This window comes from Canis aureus, chromosome 20, assembly GCF_053574225.1.
Source record: "Canis aureus isolate CA01 chromosome 20, VMU_Caureus_v.1.0, whole genome shotgun sequence".
In the NCBI taxonomy this organism is placed as follows: Eukaryota; Metazoa; Chordata; class Mammalia; order Carnivora; family Canidae; genus Canis; species Canis aureus.
The window spans coordinates 53172084-53195858 of NC_135630.1; the positions used below are offsets into that span (position 1 = coordinate 53172084).

Here is a 23775-nt window from a genome sequence, read left to right on the forward strand (position 1 = left end):
ATAAAGTGCAATAATCGTCCTGCTGTCAGGATCACCGCTTTAAAATACGAGCCGGGAAAAAAATATAATGGTTTATCTATTTCTTAGAGATTGCAGAAGTAGAAGATGGAAATTCATTTAATGTCAGGAAAAGAAAAAAAAGGCACACACAAAGGCACCAGTAAACAGGTTTTAGTCAGAGAATAATGGCTCCAGGAGGGAGAAGGGGAAAAAAAGAAAAAAAAAAAAAAAAAAAAAAAACACCCAGTTGGCTATACATTTGAAGTGTTAGCCCTAAAAGGACGACGCTGGAAAGTGAAAAGTAGGAGGTAATGGTGTTTGGATTTTTTAAGGCAAAATTTTGTTTTGTGTTGCACAACATAATTGCGTGAACCTTAGAAAATAAAGCTCCAGTGACTGGGGGAAAGACAAGAGGAAAGCAAGTGGTTTTTCAAATGATTAAGCAAAGGTGGAAAAAGTTCAAGTTGGCAAAAGTTTAGAAGCTCAGTCCAGTTCCACTTAAAAAAGACTAGATAAAGCCTGCCAGAAAAAGACTTTGCCTGTAGTTTCATAGTACTGATTCATAAGATTTGGGAAGTATCAATAATTACTCACCACTGACCCCTTGAAAAGCCCTGCGCATCTCCCTAGGAACCTCGACTTCAGGTAAAGGGGCAAAGCAAAAGTGGGGAGGTGGCTGGATTGTGGGAGGGAGAGGTGGGTCTGGGAGTGGGGGGGTGTGGTTGAGGAGGTTGCTGAGACTGGTTGAAGCCAGCCTGTCTCTGCATTTATCACTTTGTCCCAGAGGAGGTGTTTGTTCAACATAGCAGTTTGACAGCACAAAAACACTGTGGCCAGAAGCCCTATCAAAGAACCTACTGACACATATCATTTGTGGTCTTGGTTTCACAGGGTAAGGCTACCTCACACTTTATCTGCACAAGTACAAAAACTCCACACATTTCTAAGTGTTCAGTATGGTTTAATCCCCTGCCTTTTTTTTTTCCTCCTTTAAATATTATAAACACCACTTTCAAATGCCATCCTTATCCAGGAGTCCCGAATGCTGTTTTTAAAAACCATAACAATTTGCAATCAAGTTAGCATAATCCGCGTTGAGGTTGGTAATATTGAAGGAATATGGGTGGCGGTGTGGGTGGGTGGGTGGGGGGGGCAGTTTAAAAGCACAAAGCTTATGATTTATCCTAAATAATACACGTAAAGTTGAGACTAATAGGTGCAAGTAAGTTTTGTAAGAGTCTTGTGGCACAGGGAACGCTTTTCTTCCCGCCCCCCCCGACAATGAATCCTACTAAACAGGGGTCTATGTTCATTCTTTGCCTCTACTCTTTTCATTTGAATATATTTCATTCACAAGCTGTAGGATCGCAGTGAAAGTCCAAGAGGAAAAGTCTCAGAGTTGGGGTTCCAGGGTGTATTTGTAACTGTGTGCATGTGGAATGTGTGCATATGGGCTGTATTTAGTTTTCAAATTCCCATTAGCGGAGCAAAGGTGATGGGAAATCTTCAGAGGACAACCATTTTGCTTAGAGATTTTTCCCTTTTAATGGGTCTATTTATTATGAAAACACAGCTTACTGAGTTCTTTATATATCAACCTCACCTCTTAAAACTGAGAAATCTCATGATGTGAAACACTTCCATTGATGTGCTTTGTGTCTAAAATAGAAACTTAGGTACTTCCAAGAATAGGCAAATTGCAAAGTTTCTTTGATTACAGTTACTCGGATATACAAGACAATATAAATACAATTTAAGCTAAGAAACAGTGAGGTCTATAGGTTACATTACAGATCACTTGGGCACTGAATTCCCTGAAATTTACTCATCTGTTTAGGACAGAGGGAAAAAAAAAAAAGAAATCTCATGCTATCTTAAATAGCAGGATATCTTGCTTCCTCCGTTGATCTGTTGTTGACTGCTTATTTTTAGGAGGGGTTGCCTAGCACCTTGTCAGGAATACCTTTATTTCCTACTGTTGATCATAAAAAGAGACACAGACTAAAATGAGGAACAAAAATCACTACAGCTGTCATATTAACAACCTAACTATTGAAGAGGAATCCATTCCATTTTTTTAAATGTAGAATATGTTTTGACTTTTTTTTGTCACGGGAAATCATTAATGACAATGATCTGTTCCCAGAAGGATGCACTCCTGTACCTCGGTCACCTGAGATGATTTAAAAATGCCTCCACCTTAGTGCTGTGACTTAAAAACACAGCTTCCTATATTTGCTCTTACGATGGAGTTAGCTAAACTGACCAGTTGCACGTTTGTCATTCGCCTGAAGGAATACCTTCCCTGAAGTGGGATTTAAAATTTTGACTTCAGAACACTCGAGTTCAGAATCAGGTCTCCTCCAGTTTAAAGCAGAGTATGTGTGGGTTTAAGTTGGAAAAACACACGGCAACCCAGGAAAATGAAGAATAACTACCAGCAGATTAGATGCAATAGAACGTGACGTTTAATCCCATGGATTATAGGAAAAGTTATCCAGAGTCTTAATTTTAGAGTAAGGTGTTTTTTTTTTTTTTAAAAAAAGGAAAAGGTAACTTAAATATGTACACCAACATTTCAGTACTGTCTTTTAATTCTAACAGTTACTTCAAATCTCATCCCCTCCACTCAGCTAATAGAACTAGGTTTGTAAAAAAAAAAAAAAAAAAAAATTTAAAAAAATTAAAAAAAAAATCAAATCATGATGACGATTACATTCCTCGATTGAAAAATGAAAGCAAAGTTCAATCAGATCCTCCACGAAATGTTTGCTCCCCTCACATCCCTTAACGTGTGCCCACTGCTTGCTCTTCCAAAGTCTGGTTTTCGGAAGCCCACTACTAATTTCTAACCAAGACTGCAGCACCCACTGTAACGCACTTGGCTTCATGAGCTTTCCTACGTTCCCGGGTCACACACACAGAATATCTGATGAAAGAGACTGATCATCCTCCTTCTCCCCTCAGCTCCTCTAACTTTCCTGTCAGGAGCCTGAAAAAATATGCACAGTTACTGTTGCTGAGGGGAGACAAAGTTTAACTTCTGGGTTGGCAATCGGAGAATAATTCATGAGCAGATTTCTAGCAAATGATATGATTTGCTAAATTTTGGTCTTTGATTTATATTTATGTACTCCTGCTACTGTTAAGGTTTTGCCAACCTCAATTAGATCATGAATGAGATCATTTTAATTCAGCCCCCAAACTGTGACCTGACCATGGTCTGAAAGTGTTCAAAAAGTAATTTTAAGCCTCCCTTTGATTTGAAAAGGAATACTGCATGCTTGGTCGTTCATACAAATAACATAAAACTTAATTATTGGATGATTTGGCAGAGGACCTTCTTGCCAAACAACAGTCAATGCCAGCTACTGTGATGCTGGCGATGCCCGGGCCCCCGAGCACACAGCCCCCTGTATCCAGCATTTGTTCATTGTGTCTCAGGGCAAGATGCTTTCAAATGGGATTCATGGATCTGGGAGGCAGGGTGCAACTGGAAGGGTGTACCATATTTATAACTCCAGTTAAAAAATGCTGTCTCACCTAGAAGGGAAGTAGATCTGCGCTGTCAAATCACCAGGAGGCTGTGACAAAGGGAGCTTGCAGCCTGACACACGGTGTAACAACATAGCAAACACCTTTAATCCTGTCATGTCTCATACCCTTTACTTTCTCACACATTTGTGGCTGCTTGAACGTTGACACCTACACTCTTTTTCGAAACTAAATAAGGCAATCTTATTTAAGCCCAAATGCAACACCTGTAAAGTTATTCTTGTGCCCGGCAAAAAATAACCATTAACTCCTTCCTCTTATAAATGCCTCTCTGCTGGCTTTGGCAAGTCTCAAGTTGGTAACAGTCGGCCTGAGGCCCTGACTCTGAGGTTCACATGACCTTCCAAGCTCCGAGAAAGATAGGCAACACTTCCCCCTTGAAAAGATGCGAGGGCTGTGATAATGTCACTGTCCCAACTGGCCTCTCACAGCTTTTTTGAGCCGAAGCCCCCCCTTTCTTCATCACAAACTTCTGGTGTCTTTTATAGTAAGGAGAGAGGCCCCAGCTGCTTTATTCTCTCTAGCTACCATCGTCTAATATTTTAAAAGCTGGAAATGAAAATAGCTTTTCTAAAGATATTTCCTGGAATTTTTAATGTGCTGCCTTGATTCCCTTTTTTTTTTCCTCCTTGCCAATTATAAACCACCATTTGGAGGGCTTATGAGCAATGTAAGTCCACCTCATCTAATTAAACCACATTGTTTTAAAAGCTTGAACAGTTTTCATGTCTACACGACTTGTCTGAATAATAAACTGCTGGAACCAGAATCCTGAGTGTCTTTGGAGAGCCGGGATTTTATCTGCTGAGTGCAAAGGGCCAGGCACTCAAAGAGTTAAAGAGTGTTCCCGCATTGCTGGGTAGGTTAATATCACAGCTGCCTGGTAAAGCATTATCCCGGTACCTCACTTAACAAAAGCCTCCTTTTGCAAACAGACTCCCACTTTCCCCCCAAGTGTCCAAAGGTGTTTACTGAAGTAAATCTGCCTAAATCCTTCATTGCTTGGGTCATGGGGGTGGATAGGAGGGGTGGAAGGTGTAGGGATAATCTCTTTTTGTAAATTCTGCAAATCTTCTGGGAAAAGGAGGAGGGGGGGGAAAGAGAGAGAGAGAGAGAGAGAGAGAGAGAAAAAATCAGGAATCTGTGTCACATGCCCGTGTGCCACTTCTAACGTCTCCGCTAGTTCTGCTCTCACACGTGAAATCCGCACAAGGGCCATCGGACAAGCCCCGGGGTCCCCTACGACTCCGGGGCCGCGGGAGGCCGGTGCACCTCTCAAGTTGCGCGCGGGCCTGCAGCTCAGCCTCCTCGAGAGCTGGGGTCTAAGTAAGGGCGGTTTCGAGGAAGGGAGAAAAAGAGAGAAAAAAAAAAAGGGACAAGACAGTTTAGGAGCAAGATAATGCAGCTGAAAAGTTGTCACGAGAGGCTTCTGCTCTTGCTGTGGTCTCACTCCGATGCCATGAACTGCGTGTCACTTCTGCACGTTGCAAATGGGGGCAAATAACACAGTCAGACCTGACAGGTCGGCCTGCGAGGGTTTAGGCAGCTCCCAGGAAGAAGGAGCCCTGGAGGCATAAACTTTCCCTCCGAGGAGATCGTGAATACCACCAACCCCTCCCTACAAATCTTGAAGCCTCCAGTTTGAGATACAAAAAGGCTGTCATCTCACAAATGTTAAACATACTAAAAAAATCTGAAAAAAAAGTATGGAGAAGGTGTGAAAAACGTGGCACTTTACAGCCCTCAAAGCTTTTTAAAATAGAACAACTTTTCCCCCTAAAATTCTTTTCAGAGAATTTTCTTTTCTTTTTTTTTTTCCTTCTTCTTCTCTCTTTTTTTTTTTTTTTTTTTTTTTCCTTTTTGGCTCATTTGAGAGTTTCTTTCTTGGCTTTTTTCCCCTTTCATTTGAAAATATGAATTATCATAAAAAGTCAGGGGAAAAAATGGGAAAGTCTTTTCCAGTTTTCCTGAAGATTTATCAGCGTGTGTTCAGGCTGGGTGTAAGCACCTCTCCCTTTTTTGCTCTGGGCCAGACACCCATCCCTGAAACCAGAGCAGGGCCCGGGGAGACTTCATCCCTGCTCTCCTCCGGAGCAGCCTCCAGCTGCAGCACCCCGCACACACCGCCCACCCCCGCCCCTCCCCAAGTGCCCTCACCTCCCTGGGCTGATGATGGTAAACAATAAGGAAGGCCAAATAGTAGGCAGCACTCAAGAGTGGGAAGTCCACACACCTGACCCCGAGTCTAACAGGCTTCTGAGGGAGAATTTGATCCCTCTCTGACACTTTCTACCTCAAGTGTTGAGCGGGTGGCCATGAATAGTACAGACATGCCATCTTGTAACACTATATGCCTGTCAGGAGGGACAGGGCCTGGTCAAGCATCAACTATATAAGGCTGGTAACTAGGGAAAGCCCAACAAACAGCCACAAACACCTAAGTTATTTTACTCAGCTACTACCCTCTCTCCTCCTCTCTCCTCTCTCCTCCTCTCTCCTCTCTCCTCCCTCTCTCTCTCTCTCTCTCTCTCTCTCTCTCTCTCTCTCTTTCTTTTCATCTTGGCTTTCTGTAGCAGAATGCAAATGGAGCCTGCCGGCGGTGAAAGGGCTGAATTGTGATTAAGAAGAAGAAGAGCTCCTTTCTTTGTTCTCCCCTCAGGGGATGTTTACTGGGAGAGACACAGCGGATCAGATATGAAAGGCATTCAGGTCAGCATTGATGTGAGCGAAAGTGAAATCATACCTAAGGCATTCAAAAGACCGCCGTGTCAGGGGTTCAGCTAACGGTGCAGCTACTGTGCGTGTCTTCCCGGAGAGGCAAAAATCTTTTCACAGACTGGCGATTTTTTTTTTCTGCCCCCCTCCCTAATTTACTACAAAATCATAAAAGTTTCCCCACCCCTATTTACCTCCTACCAGATGACACAAGAGTTAGCATTTTTTTTCTCTCTCCTTCTGGACCACACGCGAAATTAGAGCAACTTCTAATAACTGTATTACCTTAATGAACCAGCAAGGCACCATCTGAACTGTGAAATCTTTCTTTTTTTAAGCAGATGTATTCATGTGTGATACATATATGCATAATATGTGGGGGAGAACTGAATGAAGGGAAAAGCCAAAAGCACACACATGGATGGCTTTTCCTCTCACTCTTCTCAGAGGAAACACGAGACAACACACACACACACACACACACACACACCCCACACGCACACACACACACAGGCGCGCACGCACCCGCACAGAGTATATAAAAACAGTACAGAACACCTTAAAACGAAATTCTTTATTTACTTTGTGACTACTAGTTACACTTTTCCTGAGAGTTTTCACTGTGACAGGACTGTCACCCAGGATAAAAGTCTCTGGCACATAGCTCTGAAGGCAGAGACTTCCTTAGAGTCTGCTGATTATTACTGCTTTCCTTTTTTAAAAAAAAAAAAAAATGCGTGATGAAGAAATACTTGGATCTTACTTTTTAAAAGTTTACACTCCCCACAGCCCAAAGAGTCATTCAATAGATTTTCCAAGTGGTAAGCTGATGCTGTTGGTATAAACAGAGCTATGTAAATATACACAAAATTCACAAATCACAGCAAACATACAAATAACAGGGAGGTGCCTAGATGTTTCAAGGCTTAAAAATGAAAAGGAAAATCACATTTCATCTCCTGATTGCTAAAGAAAGGGAAGACACAGGGAGGGGGGGGTGAGAGGGCTATATTTATTGGTTTTAAATCATCCTTCCCTCTGCTCTGAATTATTCTTTTCAAACCTTCGCATCTTGGCTAAAAAGCATATTTGGGCTTATGTTAACATCTGCTTTTGTGGTGACATTTAATTCCGTATATTTTCAACTAGTGTTTCTGCATCACAGATTTTCCTCCTTTATCTCTTTGCTCTAAAAAGACAACCAAAGAGCAATCAAAAAGGTGTCTGACTTGGCCATTCAGACAATTGCCCCCTTGTGGGAATGCGGGAATGAATGGTACAGTGGACACCCCAGCACCATTGACGTTATAAACATGTAAATGAAACACATTAGGGCAGACAATCAATTGTCTGTGAGCATTGCAAACCTGCACTCCCTCTCTCTGTGACAGGCACAAAATAGTGTCTACCTTGGGAAGCCACGGTGCTGGAGAGTACAAGGACAAAGAGTTCCCTTTCACACAGAAGAAAATGCACCTTAAAAGCCTTGGAAGAATGCAGATGACAAAAACTGTCGTAAGGCAAAGAATCTCCCACATCTTGGAATCAATGCGGCGCTGCTAGAGAGCCAGCATTGGCTCAAGAGCACCGTCCTTTCCTACCTTCAGGGTAGACCTCACATTTCTCCAAGGAAATATTCTGAATACAGCGGTCAGGGGCTTTGATAACCTCTTGGAATTTTCTTTACTTTGAGCAAATTAAGCGAGCCAGAGAGGAAAGCGTCGGACGCACATGACATAGCACTTTAGCAGGGAACTTTCATCCTGGCTTCCTTCGTATTTGGAAATAAATGCTTAAAGACGCGGATTCATTTTTATTTGGCAACAGAGACACAATGTAAAGTTGAAAATCCCGAGCCCACCCTTGCCCCCCGGCGGGGCGTCACACTGGGGGGTGCCAGCAGGCCAGTGGCCCTGCTACGAAGAAGGCAGGCGTGTTGCTGCTACCCCCATCGACTTAGTTTTTCCAAACCGAAATAAAACCAATATATCAGTCTGGATACATAGCCCCCAGTCCTGTGTGTGTGCAGCGTGACGAAACTTGCAGAAGATCTCCGCAGAGAGAGAAGGATGGAGATGGATATCTCTGGAGCGCCCTCAGAACTGGTACCTGCCACGCAAACTGCCTCTGAGTGTTGGGAGGACCAGCGAAGCAGGCTCCCTGTAAACTCATCAACTTTGTGGAAGGAGCTACTTGCAAAACATCGCCCCACTTGCAAAGATGACCAAGTCTGGAGCCACTGCAGCCCCGAAGGAAACTTCCCTGCCTCAGTGTGTGCCAAGGGGCCCCGACTGCGGGCTGCCCCCCACCCCGGCCGACAGCACCTCGCAGGGGGGTGGGGGGGGTGGGGGGCAAGGGCCACAAGCCCTCAGGAGGGGCTCGATGCCTCCCTTTTCCTTTTCATTTAAGCATCTCTGAAACGGAAGCAACCTCTCCGTCCTCCGCTGCCTCTAAGCATCACCACCAGCGCCTCCACTCCCTCTAAGGAAGTGGTAAGGAGAGAGGGCTTATCTTTAAAAAGGATCATCATTTCTGCTCATCTGATTGTTCCTCCCCTAGGGTCCCAAGCCCTGAAAACATCCAACTTTAGCCCTTTTCTCTACCACTGCAAGTCGGGAGACCAAAGGCATTTGTAAAAATCTTCCCCACTCTCCCCCCATCCACAACCCCCCTCCCGCCCCGCCCGCCAGCCCCAACCCTCTTGATGAAAGTTTGTAGAAAAATCAGATTTGACTTTCCTTTCTGCCTTCCACTTCCTTTTCCCTTCCACTCTTAATTCAGTTTTCATTTAAAAGACAACTTTCATTCCCTTCTCTGAAGCAAGCAGTTTCCGGATCTGATTTTTGTTACGACCTGCGTGTGTTATGTGCGATTTTTCCAGAGGCTGATGCTGGAAGGCAGTGGGCCGGGGAGGCCGGCCCATCTTCCCAGGCTCCGCGGGAGGCAGGAGGGGAGCGGGAGCATCCCCGGGAGCCCGAGCCCCGAACCGGGGGCCAAAGCAACTAACTTTGCAAGTTACAGCCGGGCCCGCCAGTGGCAGGCAACAGCCGGGCACCTCCCGCGCCAAGGGCTCCTTCCTGGCTCCAAGGCTGCGCGGAGATAGTGGGGTATAATCAGGGGAATGGGGGGGGGGCTGGGTTTCCCCCCCTCCTCTCCAGCTTCAGTGAAAGTGTTACAAAGTGAGTCAGGCGACTGAGGATCATCTGACTGAACTTTCTTGAAACCGACACACATTCTTGTCTGCCGGCAACTCGCTTTTTGCCTCCTTCCCCCTCACCCCTCTCCCCCTTTCCTCCTGCTGCACATCTTACTTTCTGGGAAGAGATTGCATCCCTTCCATGTGGGGGAAAGGAGACTGTCAGCTCTGGATTAACTTGGCCCTGGCACTGTCTTTGCCAAGCATCTTGCTGGCCTGAGGATCTTGAAGGCTGGATTTTGGATTCTTGCTTCTCTCTCTGCACATTTATTTCCCTCAAACTGCTCCTTCTCCTTTGCTTTTTCATAATTGTGTACAGCATCGTCTTTTAACCCACGTTCTTGACCAGCCTTCAAACACACACACACACACACAGACCCAGGCAGGCACAACTGCTTTACAGGTTTTTTTTCTTCTTGTCGCCCTCGTCTATATATACGTTGTTGACTTCATTAAATTATATAAAGTGCCATTCTAGTTTCCTGGATGACCATCTCTCTCTCTGTCTCTCTCTCTCTCTCTCTTTTTTTCTCTTCCAGCTTCTTACTTCTGTGATTAGTATTGCCATTATTCCTTTCCAGGAATTTCTATATGATTTTGATAAGCATCATCATATTTAGTGTTATCAGCAAAGACACAAGCTCAAAAGTGACATCTTTTCCATGAATCCAGGAAAGAAGAAAAATCCACTCAGTTCAGATAAATCCTGGCAATCCCCAAAGGGAAAGGCATTGGATATGTGCTTGATGAGAAAAGAAAATGAAAAAGGGGGGAAGAAAACTCTTCTACCTGCTTCTCAAAACCAGGGCATTGCTCAGTCAGATTAAACCCAAAGAAAAACGTTGACAAGTAACCAATTCACAGCATGTTTTTTCACACATTATTTGGGAAAAGACACAGGTAATAGTCAAAGTTAGAGAAGCTGTAAGCAGCGGACAGGCTTGCTGTGAAGTGTGCAAGGTCTGAGGTAAATGCCTTAAAATGTGCAATTCAACTTTCCATTTCGGAGTGTTGAGGCTTCTCCCAAGTTAGGGGCTGGGCGGAGGGGAAATGGTTGCAGTGTCCAGGGCTGAGCACCTCCCTGGCGCTCTCGGTTCACCTGCGAGCCCCCAGCAGGCCTCCCTCTCCGCCAACCCCACCCTCAGGGTTCCCAGGAAGCTGGGAGCCCTCTATTTCCCCAGACCTGAGCTCTGGCCTGACCTCACGGCCCGGGCCAGGCTGGTCATCGGTGGCAAAATCCCGAAGGGGGTGGGAGGAGGCAGGAAAGCAGAAACAAACATTCTAAATAGTCTCTTCTGCAAAAGAACACTTCTGGGAACCTTGCTTCATATCTCATTTTCTTCTCTTTTCTGTCTGTCTCTCTCTCAATCTCTCTCTCTCTCTCAAAAAAGAAAAAAAAATGACTGTTTAACATAAGAAGAAAAAAAGAGCCTCCTTGACACAAAGCTTTTGTTATCCAGTTGATCAGCACCACGCTTTAGATACTTGTAAGAGGGGGAAAAAAGCCCCACAACAGACATTGATTTTAGAAAATCAATAACCAACATTTAATAAAAGGAACAGAGGAAACACAAGAGAGGAGAGGGGGACATTAGGTGTAATTTTAGTGTCTACTAAATTACCCAGAGATGGGGAAGGGGAGGTCTCCTGAGTAAGGACCACCTTAAATAATGCCAGCTACCAGAATGAAGAAAAAATTAAATTAAGAGAGAGAGAGAGGCAGAGACAGAGAGACAGAGGGGGGAGAGACGGACTTAAAAAGAGGCAGCCTCAACTGGATCTTGGGGAAGCAGCTCGGAATATATTATTGTACTTGTTTTTTTTTTTTTTTCCTTTTTCTTTTTTTTTGTAATACTAAGCCAAGCAAATAGATCAAAGGCAGCACAAAGGGAAAAGGCAGGATAACGTAACGAACAGTTTCTGACCAAAATTCCTCTATCACTCCCCCATATGGCTCGACACCTCCAGCACAACAAGCAGGAGATGCACACACACACTCACACACACTCACACACACTCACTCACACTCACGCGCACTCGCGCACACACAACCTGGAGAGGCAGAGACCCCGCGAGCAGCATCATTTGTCCCGAATCAGGGCTCCGGGTCTTTGTGCCTCCCCGGCCCGCCCCCCCCCCCCCCCCGCCCCGCGCGCGGCTGCCGGGCAGGCGGCCTCCCGGGAAAGTTGGTCCGCGCGGGCCGGGGCGCGGGGAGGGCGCGGGGAGGGCGCGGGGGCCGGAGGCCGGGGAGCCCGGGCCGGGCCCGCGGGCGGCCGCAAGTTTCCTTCCCCGGCCCGAGCCGGCGCTCCTCGGCTTGTTTGCTTTGGGGGCTTGGGTTTCCTTCGGAGGCTGGGGGGTCCCCCGTCCGCTCCCGCGGCGCCCCTCGGGTCCCCGGCCCGCTCCCCTCCCCGGGCGCCTCCCGCGCTCTTTGCCAATCACTTTCCTCTTTTATTCCCACGACTCGGTTCGGGGGGTGATACCTGGGGGGGCGGGGGCGGGGGCGGGGGCCCGGCGTCTCCCGGTCCTGCCCGCATCCCTCTGGCACCCCCCTGCCGGGGGACCCCGGCGCGGCCGCCCCCGCCTGCAGCCCCCCGCGCCCGCGCGCCCCCTCGCCCCCCTCGCCCCGCCTGCGTCCTCCTCCCCGGCTCAGCCCGGGTGCGGGCGCCTCCGGAGCGTGCGGAAACGGCCCAGAAAAGTCTGTGTGCGCGCCCCCCGCGACCCCGCGGCGCCCGCCCCCGCCCCCCGGCCCCGGGCCCCGGGCCCCGGGCGCGCCCTGCCGGGCCCCGCCGCCCGCGCGGACCGTTACTTGGCGGCCGCGGACTCCGGCAAGAAACTTTGAGGCCGGCGGCGGCGCAGCCCGGGCCCCCCCACCCCGCCCGCCCGCCCGCGCCCGTCCGCCCGCCCGCGCCCCCGCCCCCGCCCCCGCCGCGGGGTCCCGCGCCCCGCGCCCCGGCCCCGGCCCCGGCCCCGGCCCCCGCCCCGCCCCGCCCTGCCCGGGCCCGGCGCTCCCGCAGCGCGGCCGGGGACCCGCGGACCGGGCGGCGGAGCGCGGCGGAGGGCGGCGGGGACCCCGCGGGCGAGCCTCTCCCGGGGCGCTCCCGCCGGCGCCCCATCCCCCCCCCCCCGGGCGCCCCGGGTCCCCGCTCCGCGCGCTCCGGCTCCGGCTCCGGCTCCGGCTCCCGCTCCCGCTCCGGCCCCGGGAGAGGCTCGCCCTCGGGGTCCCCGCCGCCCGCCGCCCGCCCGCCCGCCGCCGCCGCCTCGCCGGCCCTTCCCGGCCCCCCCTCCCCGCGGCCCGCGCCGCCGAGCAGCCCGGAAAAGTTTGGTCCGGGCCGCTTCTTACCGTTCTTCCTCCTGGGATTGGCTTGTTTGCGCCTCTTGCACCGGGGGCCATCCGCCATGATCGGCTGCTTCATTGATAAGCGCGGATCAGATGGCAGCTCGCATGGACTCGGCGCCCTGCTCCGGCAGCACGCAGGCTCGATCTAGCAAACCAAACAGCGACAGTGTGGGCATCGCCGCGCCGCGCCGCCGCCGCCGCCGCCGCCGCCGCCCGGGGACAGGCCGGCCCGGCCAGCGCCCCCCCGGCCCCGGCACCCGGCACCCGGCACCCGGCACCCGGCGCCCGGCGCCCGGCACCCACCCCTGCGCCAAAGCGAAACTTCGGCGGCCCCCTCCCCGCCCCCGCCCCCCCACCCCACCCCCACCCCCACCCCACCCCACCCCACCCCGCCCCCCGCGGGCCCCGAGGCGCTTTGTGTGCGTTCCTGGGCGCCGCGCTGCGCCCGCGAGGGGGGCCCCGGAGCCCCGGACCCGGCCCCGGACCCGGCCCCGGCCCCGCCGCGCCACCGACCGACCCCGGCCCGGCCCGGCCCGGCCCCCGCCCCCGCCCCGCGCACCCCCCCCGCGCACCCCCCCCGCCCCGCGACCCGGGGCGACGCCGGCCTGCCTCGCGCTCGCGTCCCCATCCCGCGCGCCCCCCCACCCCACACACAACCCCGTCCCCCCCGGAGGAGACACACAAACAAACAAACAACAGCCCCCGGATGAAGCACACTCGGGCAAATTGATAATAGTAATTATGGGGAGCCCGCTCGCCCCGCGCCCCCTCCCTCCCTGCGCTCCCCTCCGCTCCCCTCCGCTCCCCTCCGCTCCCCTCCCCGGGAGTCTATCGAGGCTGTCTCCATCCCCCCCACACCCCACACACACACCCACCGCCACCCCGGTCCCCCGCCCCCAAATTAAGATTTCCCATTTCACGCCGAAATAAGAAGTATAATTATAAGCCTCTTTGGACACCAGCGCTTCCCACCTCCCCCCTACACACACACACACACACACACACACACACACCCCTACACACCTCCCCCCCCACCGCCACTTTGACAATATTTACTTAAGTATTTTCCCCCACCTCATTCACACACATGCTCCCCTACACTGCTTCCCTTAAATACTTCCAGTAGAATTTCTCTTTCTTTTTTTTTTCTTTCCTTTCCTTTTCTTTTCTTTCTTTCTTTCTTTTTTTTTTTTTTTCTTCTATCCCCTCAAGAAAGGAAAGAGAAAGTCCAACCGCTACGGCAATACTTTGAAGCTCTACTTAAATGATCGTATCCTTTCTGGCTTCGAAACTTTTGTACCTAAAAATCGAGAGAGGCGCTGCATTTTTTTTTTTTTTTTTTCCCCTTCAGCTGAAACTGTCAAAACTTGGAGAAGGGGAACCTCGGAGGCAGGCAGCAGAGGTGGAGAATCCCGAAACTCGGTGGAGGTTGGGAAGATGCTGTGCCTCGAGGATTAGTTTAAACAGGGGCTATAAAAGATGTAACAGATGCAAACTGTAACACAAGGGCCATTAACCCTTCCTCTGCCGGGCACACTCAGTCCCCACGCCCCGCACCTATTGTCTCCTGTGCTCAAAGCTTTGCAGAAAACCTGGAAAGTGAGTATCAGTTTCCACACATTTGCTGAGAGGAGTGTGGTGGTGGTAGTGGGGGGGGGGGGGGGGGGCGGCGAGGCAGAGAGAAGGGGAAGTGGATGGTTTAGAAAGCACCTTGAATTTAACCTAGGCATAGTGGGTGACTTTTAAGTCTGACACATTTTGTCATTTCCTGGCTCTCCTATTGATTTGAAATTGTTGGGAAAAATCCTGAAATCAGGAAACGGTCACACAAGTGTCTGGGATGAAACAGCTGGCCTGTCTGTATTCATGCTGAGACTTACACACGATTGCATATAAATACATGTTTAATAAAGTAAGCTGCTAGTTTTATGAGCCTGTGTGTGTGTGTGTCTGTGTGTGTGTGTGTGTGTGTGTGTGTGAGAGAGAGAGAGAGAGAGAGAGAGACAGGGCATTTGTGCTGTAAACTTTATCTTCTGCCTGTTATTTCTAACTCTGGAGTTAGTAATCTTGCCTTCATCATTACAGGGGGAGCATGGAAAATATATAAGTAGGTGGGAGATAAACACATTCACGTTAGCCGGGCTCATCACTGTTCCTGGGAACTCCTGCTATCTCTCTCTCGACTTTTCGGTGCCAAAGTAGGGAATGGGATATGTGTGTGCATGTGTCTCCTGCTCGATCCACGTCTCTATTACTTTGCCATTTAAAACACAATTCCAAAAGTTACCCTTAATTTACAACTCTGATATCCTGACAGCAGCTTTCTTCCCAGCTGTAGTGACCCCCCACCCCCCACCCCACATACACACTTTGGTAAACGACTCAAGTTCCATGAGGACTTTCACTTCTTTATTTATCATCACAGAAATGAGGTGTTACTTCACATACATACACACACAAAGAATAAAATAAAGAAATGAAACTCGCTAAGCAGACAAAAACAGGCAACTTTCTGCTTAGAAAACAGCCTTCTCCGGTGGGAGAGGATGCAGTGCCATATCTAAGAGAAAGACATGCCCCTGAATTTGGTGGGTTTGTATCGATCAAGTTTTGTCATTACTAACAGGTTATCTGCCAAGTTTTAATTGCTGAATACAATGTACTGGAGCTAAATGCAAAAAAAAAAAAGAAAAAAAAAACCCACAAAAAAAACCAAAACAGGGTTAGATTCTCTCCCCCTGGAGGAGTTTTCCTTCCACCATGTAGTTCTCAATAAAACTTTTCCTCGGCTGGGTAGCAAAAGGCACCTTTGGTTACCTGAATGGACAGGTACAGGGCAAATTATTTGGAGGAGGAAAAGGGAGAGGAAAGCAGGGAGAGGGAGCGGGAGTGCCAGAGAAATCCACGAAGTCACTCTTGGGAAAAGCTTGCCATAAAGGAGCTAAACCCACCTGAAATTCCTGCCCACGGACACTCCTTCTCACTCCAGACTCCCATCCCCACTTAAAAGGAGGAAAAAAAAAATCATAAAAGGAGGGTGGGGGGGGGATGACCGTACCAAAAAGGAATAAAAAAGAGAGAAAGGGGGGAGAGAGAGAGAAAGAGAGAGAGAGAGAAAAAAAAAAAAAAAACCTACCTGCGAAGTCTTGTTTGTAGTTTTGGCCAGAAATGGTGAGAAGAAAAAGCATGAAGAAGCCGCGAAGTGTGGGGGAGAAAAAGGTGGAAGCGAAGAAACAGCTCCCGGAGCAAACTGTACAAAACCTCGCCAAGAGTGTCGGGAGGCAGGACCGTTATTCCTGCGGAGCAGGTTAGAACTGATCTCTTTCGGCCACTCCAGGAAACACAAACCTGGGGACGGACTGACGTGTTACGCCTCTTCTAATGACATTTTTTTCTTTTTCTTTTCTGTAGGAGAGAGAGGAGAGACCCTGAAACACGCGCCACCTATCTTTGTGGGGAGGGATAATTGAAGCGCCCTGAGCGTGAGCATCATGTGAAAACGTGATCGCCAAGTTTCTCTCTGGGAAAGGATCTGGGATAGATTATACCTTGAAGTCTCCGCAAACGCTTTAGTGGAAGAAATGAAATTCCACCTCCCTCCCTTCCTCTCTCCCTCCCTCTCGCCTCCCTCCCTCCCTCCCTCCCTCTCTTCTCCACGCCCCCCCCCCCCCCCCCCCCCCCCCGTCAAGCCTTTGGCATCATTATCCTCATCACTAAATCCTACAGAGTACAGGGCGGAAAGCGGTGCACACCATTCACAGAACTGGAGAACTCTAAGGGGCGAAAGTTAAAGGGAGAGATCCCGGGTCCTCGATCCAGATCGCCTCTTGCTACACAGATATTTCTAATGACCAGATTGGAGATGCACATTAAGTTGTGTGGATTTCTCAGCACGTCTTCTGGAACTAAATTCTTTGCCCTTTTTTTTTTTTTTCTTCTTCTTCTTCTCCCCTTTTTTTTTTTTCTTTTTAGATGGCAGAGCCAGAAAAAAAAAAAAAAAACACTGCATGTGAACTGCATCTTAGGGTGTGCGTATGATGAATTTCTGGATTGGATCCCAATACCCAAAAGTAGTTTGACATTTTTTTTTTTAAAGGGTCTCTAAGTAAATTAACATAGAGCGCTGGGTTGACTGATCTCTCTGAATCTCTCTACATCTCGCGGAGACCTCACTGCAAAGTGAGGGAGCGTGTGTAGGAGGAAAAGGAGAAAGGCCATAGAGGAACTTAGCAGGGAAGGAAGAGCACGATATTAAACGGCATGGGGTCTAAGTTTTGGAGTATATATTTTTTTGATATTGCAATTAAAGTAAAATTAAAAAGAAAAGACTCCACCTTTGCTCTGAAGGGATTGGTTATGTAAATATGGAAGGGATTTCCTGGAGAATACAGCTTTCTACTGTATGGTTAATTAAATAATCACTCAAAAGCTTCCAACGTGACGCTTCTGTCGTAATCCAATCAGGTTACATAGGTCCTAAACAAGAAAGATATTTTCCACATCTGGAAGTCAGCAATTTAGCAAGTACTGCACATTATTAACCAATTCAGAGCCCACTTCCCAGGGGAATTTTTTTTGAAGTTTAAGTGTTCTTAACCAATGCTCTGCTGTTTTGTTAATCAAAAAGCTGGTTTACACTGCACGTAATTGGAACTAATATAGAAGTAAATAAAGACAGCCAAATTTGAGGATGCTGAGCACAGGCATTTATCGGAAAAGGAAGAAATCTCTTAGCCTCCAATGGTTCAGGCTCAATTTCTTAAAGGACTGTGAGACTTTTTTTTTTTTTTTTTTTTAAGAGTGAAAGTGCCTGAGAACCTCAGAACACAAATAAACTTCCAGCCCCACAGCCTTTGGATTTCTTGTAAAGGTAAAGGTGGAGGTGTCAGTAGGACTACACAACCTCACGCCAGTTTTTTCTGCTTTCAATATTGTTAGTGTCACAGCCCCGTTTTCAGTCTGATGAAATCTGAAACAAATAATACCCTGATCCAACACTAGACTTTTTACTTATATTAAGATAAACGGCTTTGAATTGTGCTTTGAATGTGTGCCTAAAGCAAGGCTTTGAATGCAGGAGTCACTTGCAATTGCACTCAGAGGAGGGAAGAGCTACCACATGGGTTGCCACATCCATACAGCCAGAGGTGCATGTCTTTGTATTTTGTAGGGGGGGGGGGGGCATAGCCATCCTGCATGACCACAGCCACTTCTTACTTGAAGATGTGAAAAAAGTAAGTTTTCACAGTGGTTTCCAGACTCACCTCTTTCCCAACTTGACTGTTACAATGAGAATTACTAGATAAATTAATCTTCTTCCCCCCACCATTACAGATATTTTACCTATAGAAGAGGAGTGTTCAAGATCATCAGTCTAAGAGTTAATTATATATATATATATAATAAAGAATATAAATATATATATAAAGAATGATTTCCAATATGGGTCAGACGTATTTTAAATTTTATGTTTCACGTTCCTTTTAATGTTCTGTATGTATACCAAATATATATATATATGACATCAAATTCCTCCTCTGAGATTTAGCCCTACTGCTAATGTCCTTTTTTTTCTCCCTCTTCCCACTTTTCCCTCCTTTTTATTTAAAAAAAAAAATGGAATCCAGCTTTCTCTAGAAGTTTATCAGCCTCCCCACTGCCTGGAAAAAAGGATCCCAAGACAGGGAGTGATTCCAGGCAAGACCCCACTGCATTAGCCCAGGTAGTCAGTCATTGGATGGTTACAGTCTCAGATACACACTCACAGGCAAAACCACAGGTCAAAGGATCTAAGGGAACGGCTAACAAATCACTTGTTTTTATTATGTATATTAGCGTCAGCTTACTTAGGATCTGGCTTTAAAAAAAGGGGGGGGGGACTCAAGTATTTCCATTAAAAACACCTAATCATCTGATTACTCTGGGCTCACTAATTGTTGAAGTGGCAGGAGGCAGCCCCAACACTTAGGACTGGGAGTTCCGACTTTCAGGCATCTGATTTGTGGTAAGAAAGCCATCTTCCAGGTTCCCAGGAAGGTGCGGGTCTGCAGGGCGGCCCGGGCAGGGTCCCGGAGAGGGGGAGCGCCCCGTGGCCCCCCGCCCCTGCCCGGCGCGCCCCGGGCTCTCCCCTCCTCCTGGCCCCCGCGTTCCCACCCGCGCCCGGGCGCAGGGAGCCCAGGCAGCCCAGGGAGCCCAGGGAGCCCAATCTGAATTTGTCGCGAACCCTCCCTTCGTCCGAAGGCCAGTTCGGGGACAATGGGGATCGTGGGATCAGCGGGATGCAGGAGCGCAGGGCGCAGGGAAAAGTCGAGAGAGGACTGGCGCTTTCGGCTCCTCGCACAGCAAAACAAGTCCTGCCAATGAATCGCTCCTTCCCGATCCTTCCTCCCCATTTAATGCTCCATTTCGAGAGGAGCGCGGACCAAGGGCAGTAAAATAACAGACACGAGTACATGCGAAATGGTATTGCAACCGACCTTGGAAGGAGGAAAAGAAAAAAAGAAAGAAGAAAGAAAGAAAGAAAAAGAAAGAAAGAAAAGAAAGAGAAAAGAAAAGAAAAGAAAGAGAGAAAGAAAGAAAGAAAAGGAATTCTTTAGGGTTTCTTTGGGTGGAAGCAACTGCCTCCCTGAGGATTCCCTGCACCCAAGCAGGGTTGGAAGATGCACTTTTGTTTTCCCAGCGCCTGCAGCCGGGACCCGGTGCCCGGCCCTCCCTTCACCTCTGCGCCTGTCAATTTCCTCAACTTTCGGGGCGGCCCCCGCCCCCACCCCCGCCCGGCCCCCAGCGCCGACCGCCCCGGAGCCCCAGAGCCCGGGAGCTGGGGAGCCGGGGAGCCCGGGAGCCCGGGAGCCCGGGCTGATACACTGTTTCTGCCCTTGAACACGCAGGCTGCAGAAGGAATTCGAATTTGGCCCAGCTAATGAAATTTTTCCTTTTTTTTTTTAAAAAAAAAAGCAAATTCTGTTTATTTTGTACCATGTGGATTAAAAAAAAAGAAAAAAAAAAGAGAAAGGAACCTCTTCTCATTTTGAGACGGAGTTGATCTTCCATCTAGAGGAATTATCTCAAGCCCTGCGTGGTTACGCAGGAGGTGGGCAACTTCTCTGAGAGTTGCAGGCAAAGGGTGCTAAGGGACACCCCCGGGGTGGGGGGGGAGGGTGTGTGTGCAGGGGGTGGGGGTGGGGGTGGGGGGCGGCAGGGGTCCAAGCCCAGCCAAACGGTTTTCTCACGTGCAAAGTTGCAATCCAATCCATTCGGAGTTGAGCCTAGGATTGGAGGGGCAAAAAAAAAAAAAAAAAGAATTCTATTAAAAAAAAAAAAAACAACAAAACAGGAGCATCTCTCCCCGAGAAACCCTTTTCAACAAAATCAAAACAGCACCGGGGAGCCTGCGGCCGACCCCAGACCCCAGGCTGCCCGCTGCGAGCCCCGCGCGTCACCTGGCCCCAGCGGGGCGGCCGGCCCACGGGGTCTTTTTTTTTTTTTTTTTTTCTTTTAAAATAAATTTTCCTTTATTTTTTGAAGTTGAGGCTGAATCTCGGCTTCGGTGCTTTTGCCGACGTCTCCACTGACAGGAAGCAGCAAACTTGAGGACTCAAATGAGCGTCTTAATTTATTGATGCCAAGCAGGTCTGCGGGTCGCCCCGCGCGCCCCGAGCGCCCCCCGAGCGCGCACCCCCGGCCCCGGCCCCGGCCCCGGCCCCGGCCCCGGCTCCGGCCCGGGCTCCGGCTCCAGCCCCGGCTCCAGCCCCGGCTCCTCTCCGGCTCCGGCCCCTCCCTCCGCGCGCAGGGTCAGGGGGCGGGGAGGCCCGGGAGGGGTGCGGCCCCGCGCCCCGCGCCCCCCGCCCGCGGGTCAGCTGACCTGGGTCGCCCCGGGCCCGCTCCCCGCCCGCCGCCCCGTTTCCGGTCCCGGGGTCCGCGGGCCGCGCGGGGAGCGCAGCGGCGGCGGCCGGGAGGTGATGCTGGGGGCTGATTACCATGAGAAAGGCTGCGCCTGGAAAAGCCTCCTCCACGCGACTGTCAATCTCGCCGAGGGAGGGGGCGGGGACGGGAAGGGGCCCCGCGGGAGCCGCCTGGAAACTTGGAGCAACTTGGAGGCGACGCGGGCCCGGGGAGGGGGCCCCCCCTGGGCTGGCGGGGCGGGGGCGCGGGGGGCGCGGGGGCGCGGGGGCGCGCGGACCCGGCACCCACACCGCCTCCGGCCTCCTGTCCGCCCTCCCGGGCCTTTCTCCTCGATTTCTTGAAATTCTTTTCCAATTGCATCGCCTACATTCTCCTTTCTTTTAATCCCATTATCTCCCTTTTGCAATCTCTGGTTTTGTGTCTCAGCATCCTCCCTCCCTCTCCATCTCTCCATCTCTCCATCTCTCCATCTCTCTCTCTCTTCCTCGGATTCTTTTGTGCCTCCTTTATGTTGCCCAGATTTATCATCTAGTTTTTGAACACACGGTGTTGATGTAATCCATCCACCAGCAGGAGGTCGGGGACGCCTCAACTAAAAGAACTACCCCCCCCCACCCCACCTCGGGTCACCAGAGAGCAAGTTCACCAGGTGTCCCTGAACAGTAAATCATGATCATAAATATGAATCAATATCTTTGGTCATCGAATGGCTTCTGATTCTGAATCATATCGGCCCAAACTGATTTTTTTTTAAAGATGATATGATCTTCCTGGAAAAAATTAATATGCTTGATATGGGGAAATTATTGACAATGAAAGCGATGTGAAGAAAGATCCTCATTGATGGAGATCTCTTACCAGTACTCAACAGACTTTAGAAATTATGATAAGTGATTTAAAGAAACTGAAACCGCGCCTTATCTTTTAATGTTTATTCAGAAAGTATAAAAAAAAATTCCCAGAGCATCCTCCTCCCCACAAAGATCGATCACTTCAGAGAGAAACGGGTGTATTTTGTACTTGCCAAACAAATTCACAACTTGAGTTGTTGGGCCTGTTTCTTGGCCAGGTTGCCCCATTACCTAGCAGGTGAGTGAAAACGGGGCTGCATATGTCATGAGTGTGGCTATGGTTTTTGTTTTCCTTATTTTTTTTTTCTGTCTTTCATTCATTTTGAGCACATTTGTGTTCACTTATTAAGATTCAGAGTTTGCACTTGTTTACAATTTGTTTACTTTGTTGCATTTTTAGAACTTGTTAGAAGTCAATTGAACATGTATATTAAGCTGCTTTTTTAGGCCAAGAAAAATAAAGATGCATTAGAAAGATGCCTTTTATGCTTCATAATTATTAATTGACATTTTATGATGAATAATTAATCATTTGAATAATTTTGGTATCTCTGATCTGAACACATATTTGCATATCTAATGCTTGATTTTAACTTTTTTTTTTAAATCATTCTCTTAGGACAAAGAAACAAAGTAACATTTTAATATAAAATTTCTCTTTGACATTTGTGTAAGTCTATTGAGTTATAGAATTCTTTCTAGATATCCATACAACTTCTTTTAACAATTTGTAAACCATTTATGTAGCAATCACATACAACTATGGGACAAAACTACAATTAATTAGGTAAAACAATATCCTGGGTAAAATCAACTCACTCTCCTCCCCAAATGCAGAGATATGCATGAATTATGCACCATATTTTTCTACTAAAATTTGATCATTGAACTTTTTGGTTATGTCTATTTATACAGGTCAAAAAGTGGAACATTGAGACAGTTGACAAATAATTAAGCCATGGTCCTTAAGGTAATTTTACTTTTTTTTTTTTTTTTTTTACTTATTAATGTATAGGCTGATTTAAAGTTATTTAAAAACGATCACACAAATATGTCCCTGGAATTTTTATACCCCTGTGTCAGTTGAAGTTTGAGATAATCTATTTCCAATACTACTAGCAGGGCAGATTTCTACCTGTATGATGACAGACAATTGACTCTAAATTTGTTTCGTTACCAACAATGTGGGTACACTAACAGTGTTCATTCTTTAGGGGTTTTATTGGGAATCAAATGAAGTAATACACGAAACCTCATTATAATGGAGCTTCATTATGATGATGAAAAGTTGAAAAAAATAACATGGAACACAACGGATTGATTAAAGACAGTATAAATTAATTTTGACTACTAAAACAACTATTTAACTTTTAGTATCATTCATGATTTTTCTATTGTGAAACAAGTGCTGTGTCATTAAGTGAAGAAATAAAATGGTAAACATCATATGATTTATGGCTGGTTTATGATTCTTTAGACCTGTTCAAAGGATGCGTAACCACAGACGTGAGAATAAATACAGTATTTCTTTACCGTGTTAGTTAATTTATTGTATTCAAGACGGTCATAACTTGCTTATAAATATCAGACTTCTTTTAATCCAAGTGTATAAACTTGAAGTTTCTCATGTTGTTCAGTAACATGCTATCTTTGGGTGTAAGGGTTAAATGTGCAAAACTCAGAAGCGGTCTTGAGTAAGAAGTGGGAGAGAAAAAAAAAAAGGGCAAATTTACAAATTTGGAGGCCAGGAATTTGGCTGCCAGAGAGCATTATTTGCTGTAAGACCATTCATAATGAACTGAACATTCCCTTTTGGAATTGTAGTTATCCTGGGGTTTGCGCTAATTCCAAGTACCTATAGTTGGGGAGAAAATCAGTTTATTAAGTGGAAAATGAAATCCCTAGTCTTTCAAACATCCACAAGGCCAGATTTTCTTCTTGATGCAAAAGCTGAAAAATCAGTGCGAATGCTAAGGGGGAAAAACTATTGTCTAATTTTTAATCCCAGTATTGATGGCTTTTTGTTGTTGTTGTTTTCTTTGACTCCTCAAAACACTCAAAGTGTCCCTTAATTGTTTCCTTTCTCAAAGGATTCATTCCATACTCCTTGTAGGTCAAAACCACCAAAAGGGCCATTTGGACATCAGCCTAGGGGCTCAGAGTACCCTGTACCTTTTTCTTTTTCCCTTTTTAAAGGGAAATGGGACCAGCAATTGTCT

The 23775-nt window shown here is 48.0% G+C and overlaps 1 protein-coding gene and 1 long non-coding RNA gene across 6 annotated transcripts in view; one reads left to right on the top strand and one right to left on the bottom strand.

Annotated features, from left to right (window-relative positions):
- The window catches only part of ZEB2 (zinc finger E-box binding homeobox 2), a 138004-nt gene extending 121608 nt beyond the window's left edge, over positions 1-16396 (bottom strand). The window contains exons 1-3 of one of the 4 annotated variants that reach the window (XM_077861613.1): positions 16352-16396; positions 15940-16208; positions 12807-12948 (exon numbers count right to left, since the gene is read on the bottom strand). In XM_077861613.1, the coding sequence (XP_077717739.1) occupies positions 12807-12879 (73 nt within the window). In that variant the 5' untranslated portion in view covers positions 12880-12948; positions 15940-16208; positions 16352-16396. Of the gene's footprint in view, positions 1-12806; positions 12949-13877; positions 14392-15939 lie in introns of those variants that run through there. The other 3 variants (XM_077861612.1, XM_077861614.1, XM_077861611.1) reach the window with 3 other exon arrangements.
- LOC144291808 (uncharacterized) lies at positions 13443-22543 on the top strand. 2 transcript variants are annotated; one of them, XR_013359354.1, is made up of 5 exons: positions 13443-13538; positions 14155-14402; positions 15960-16110; positions 16215-18807; positions 22472-22539. It is a non-coding gene; the product is annotated as an uncharacterized LOC144291808 (long non-coding RNA). The 2 variants fall into 2 exon arrangements; XR_013359353.1 differs by lacking the exon at positions 13443-13538 and having other exon boundaries at positions 13679-14402; positions 22472-22543.
- Positions 22544-23775: the final 1232 nt, after the last annotated feature.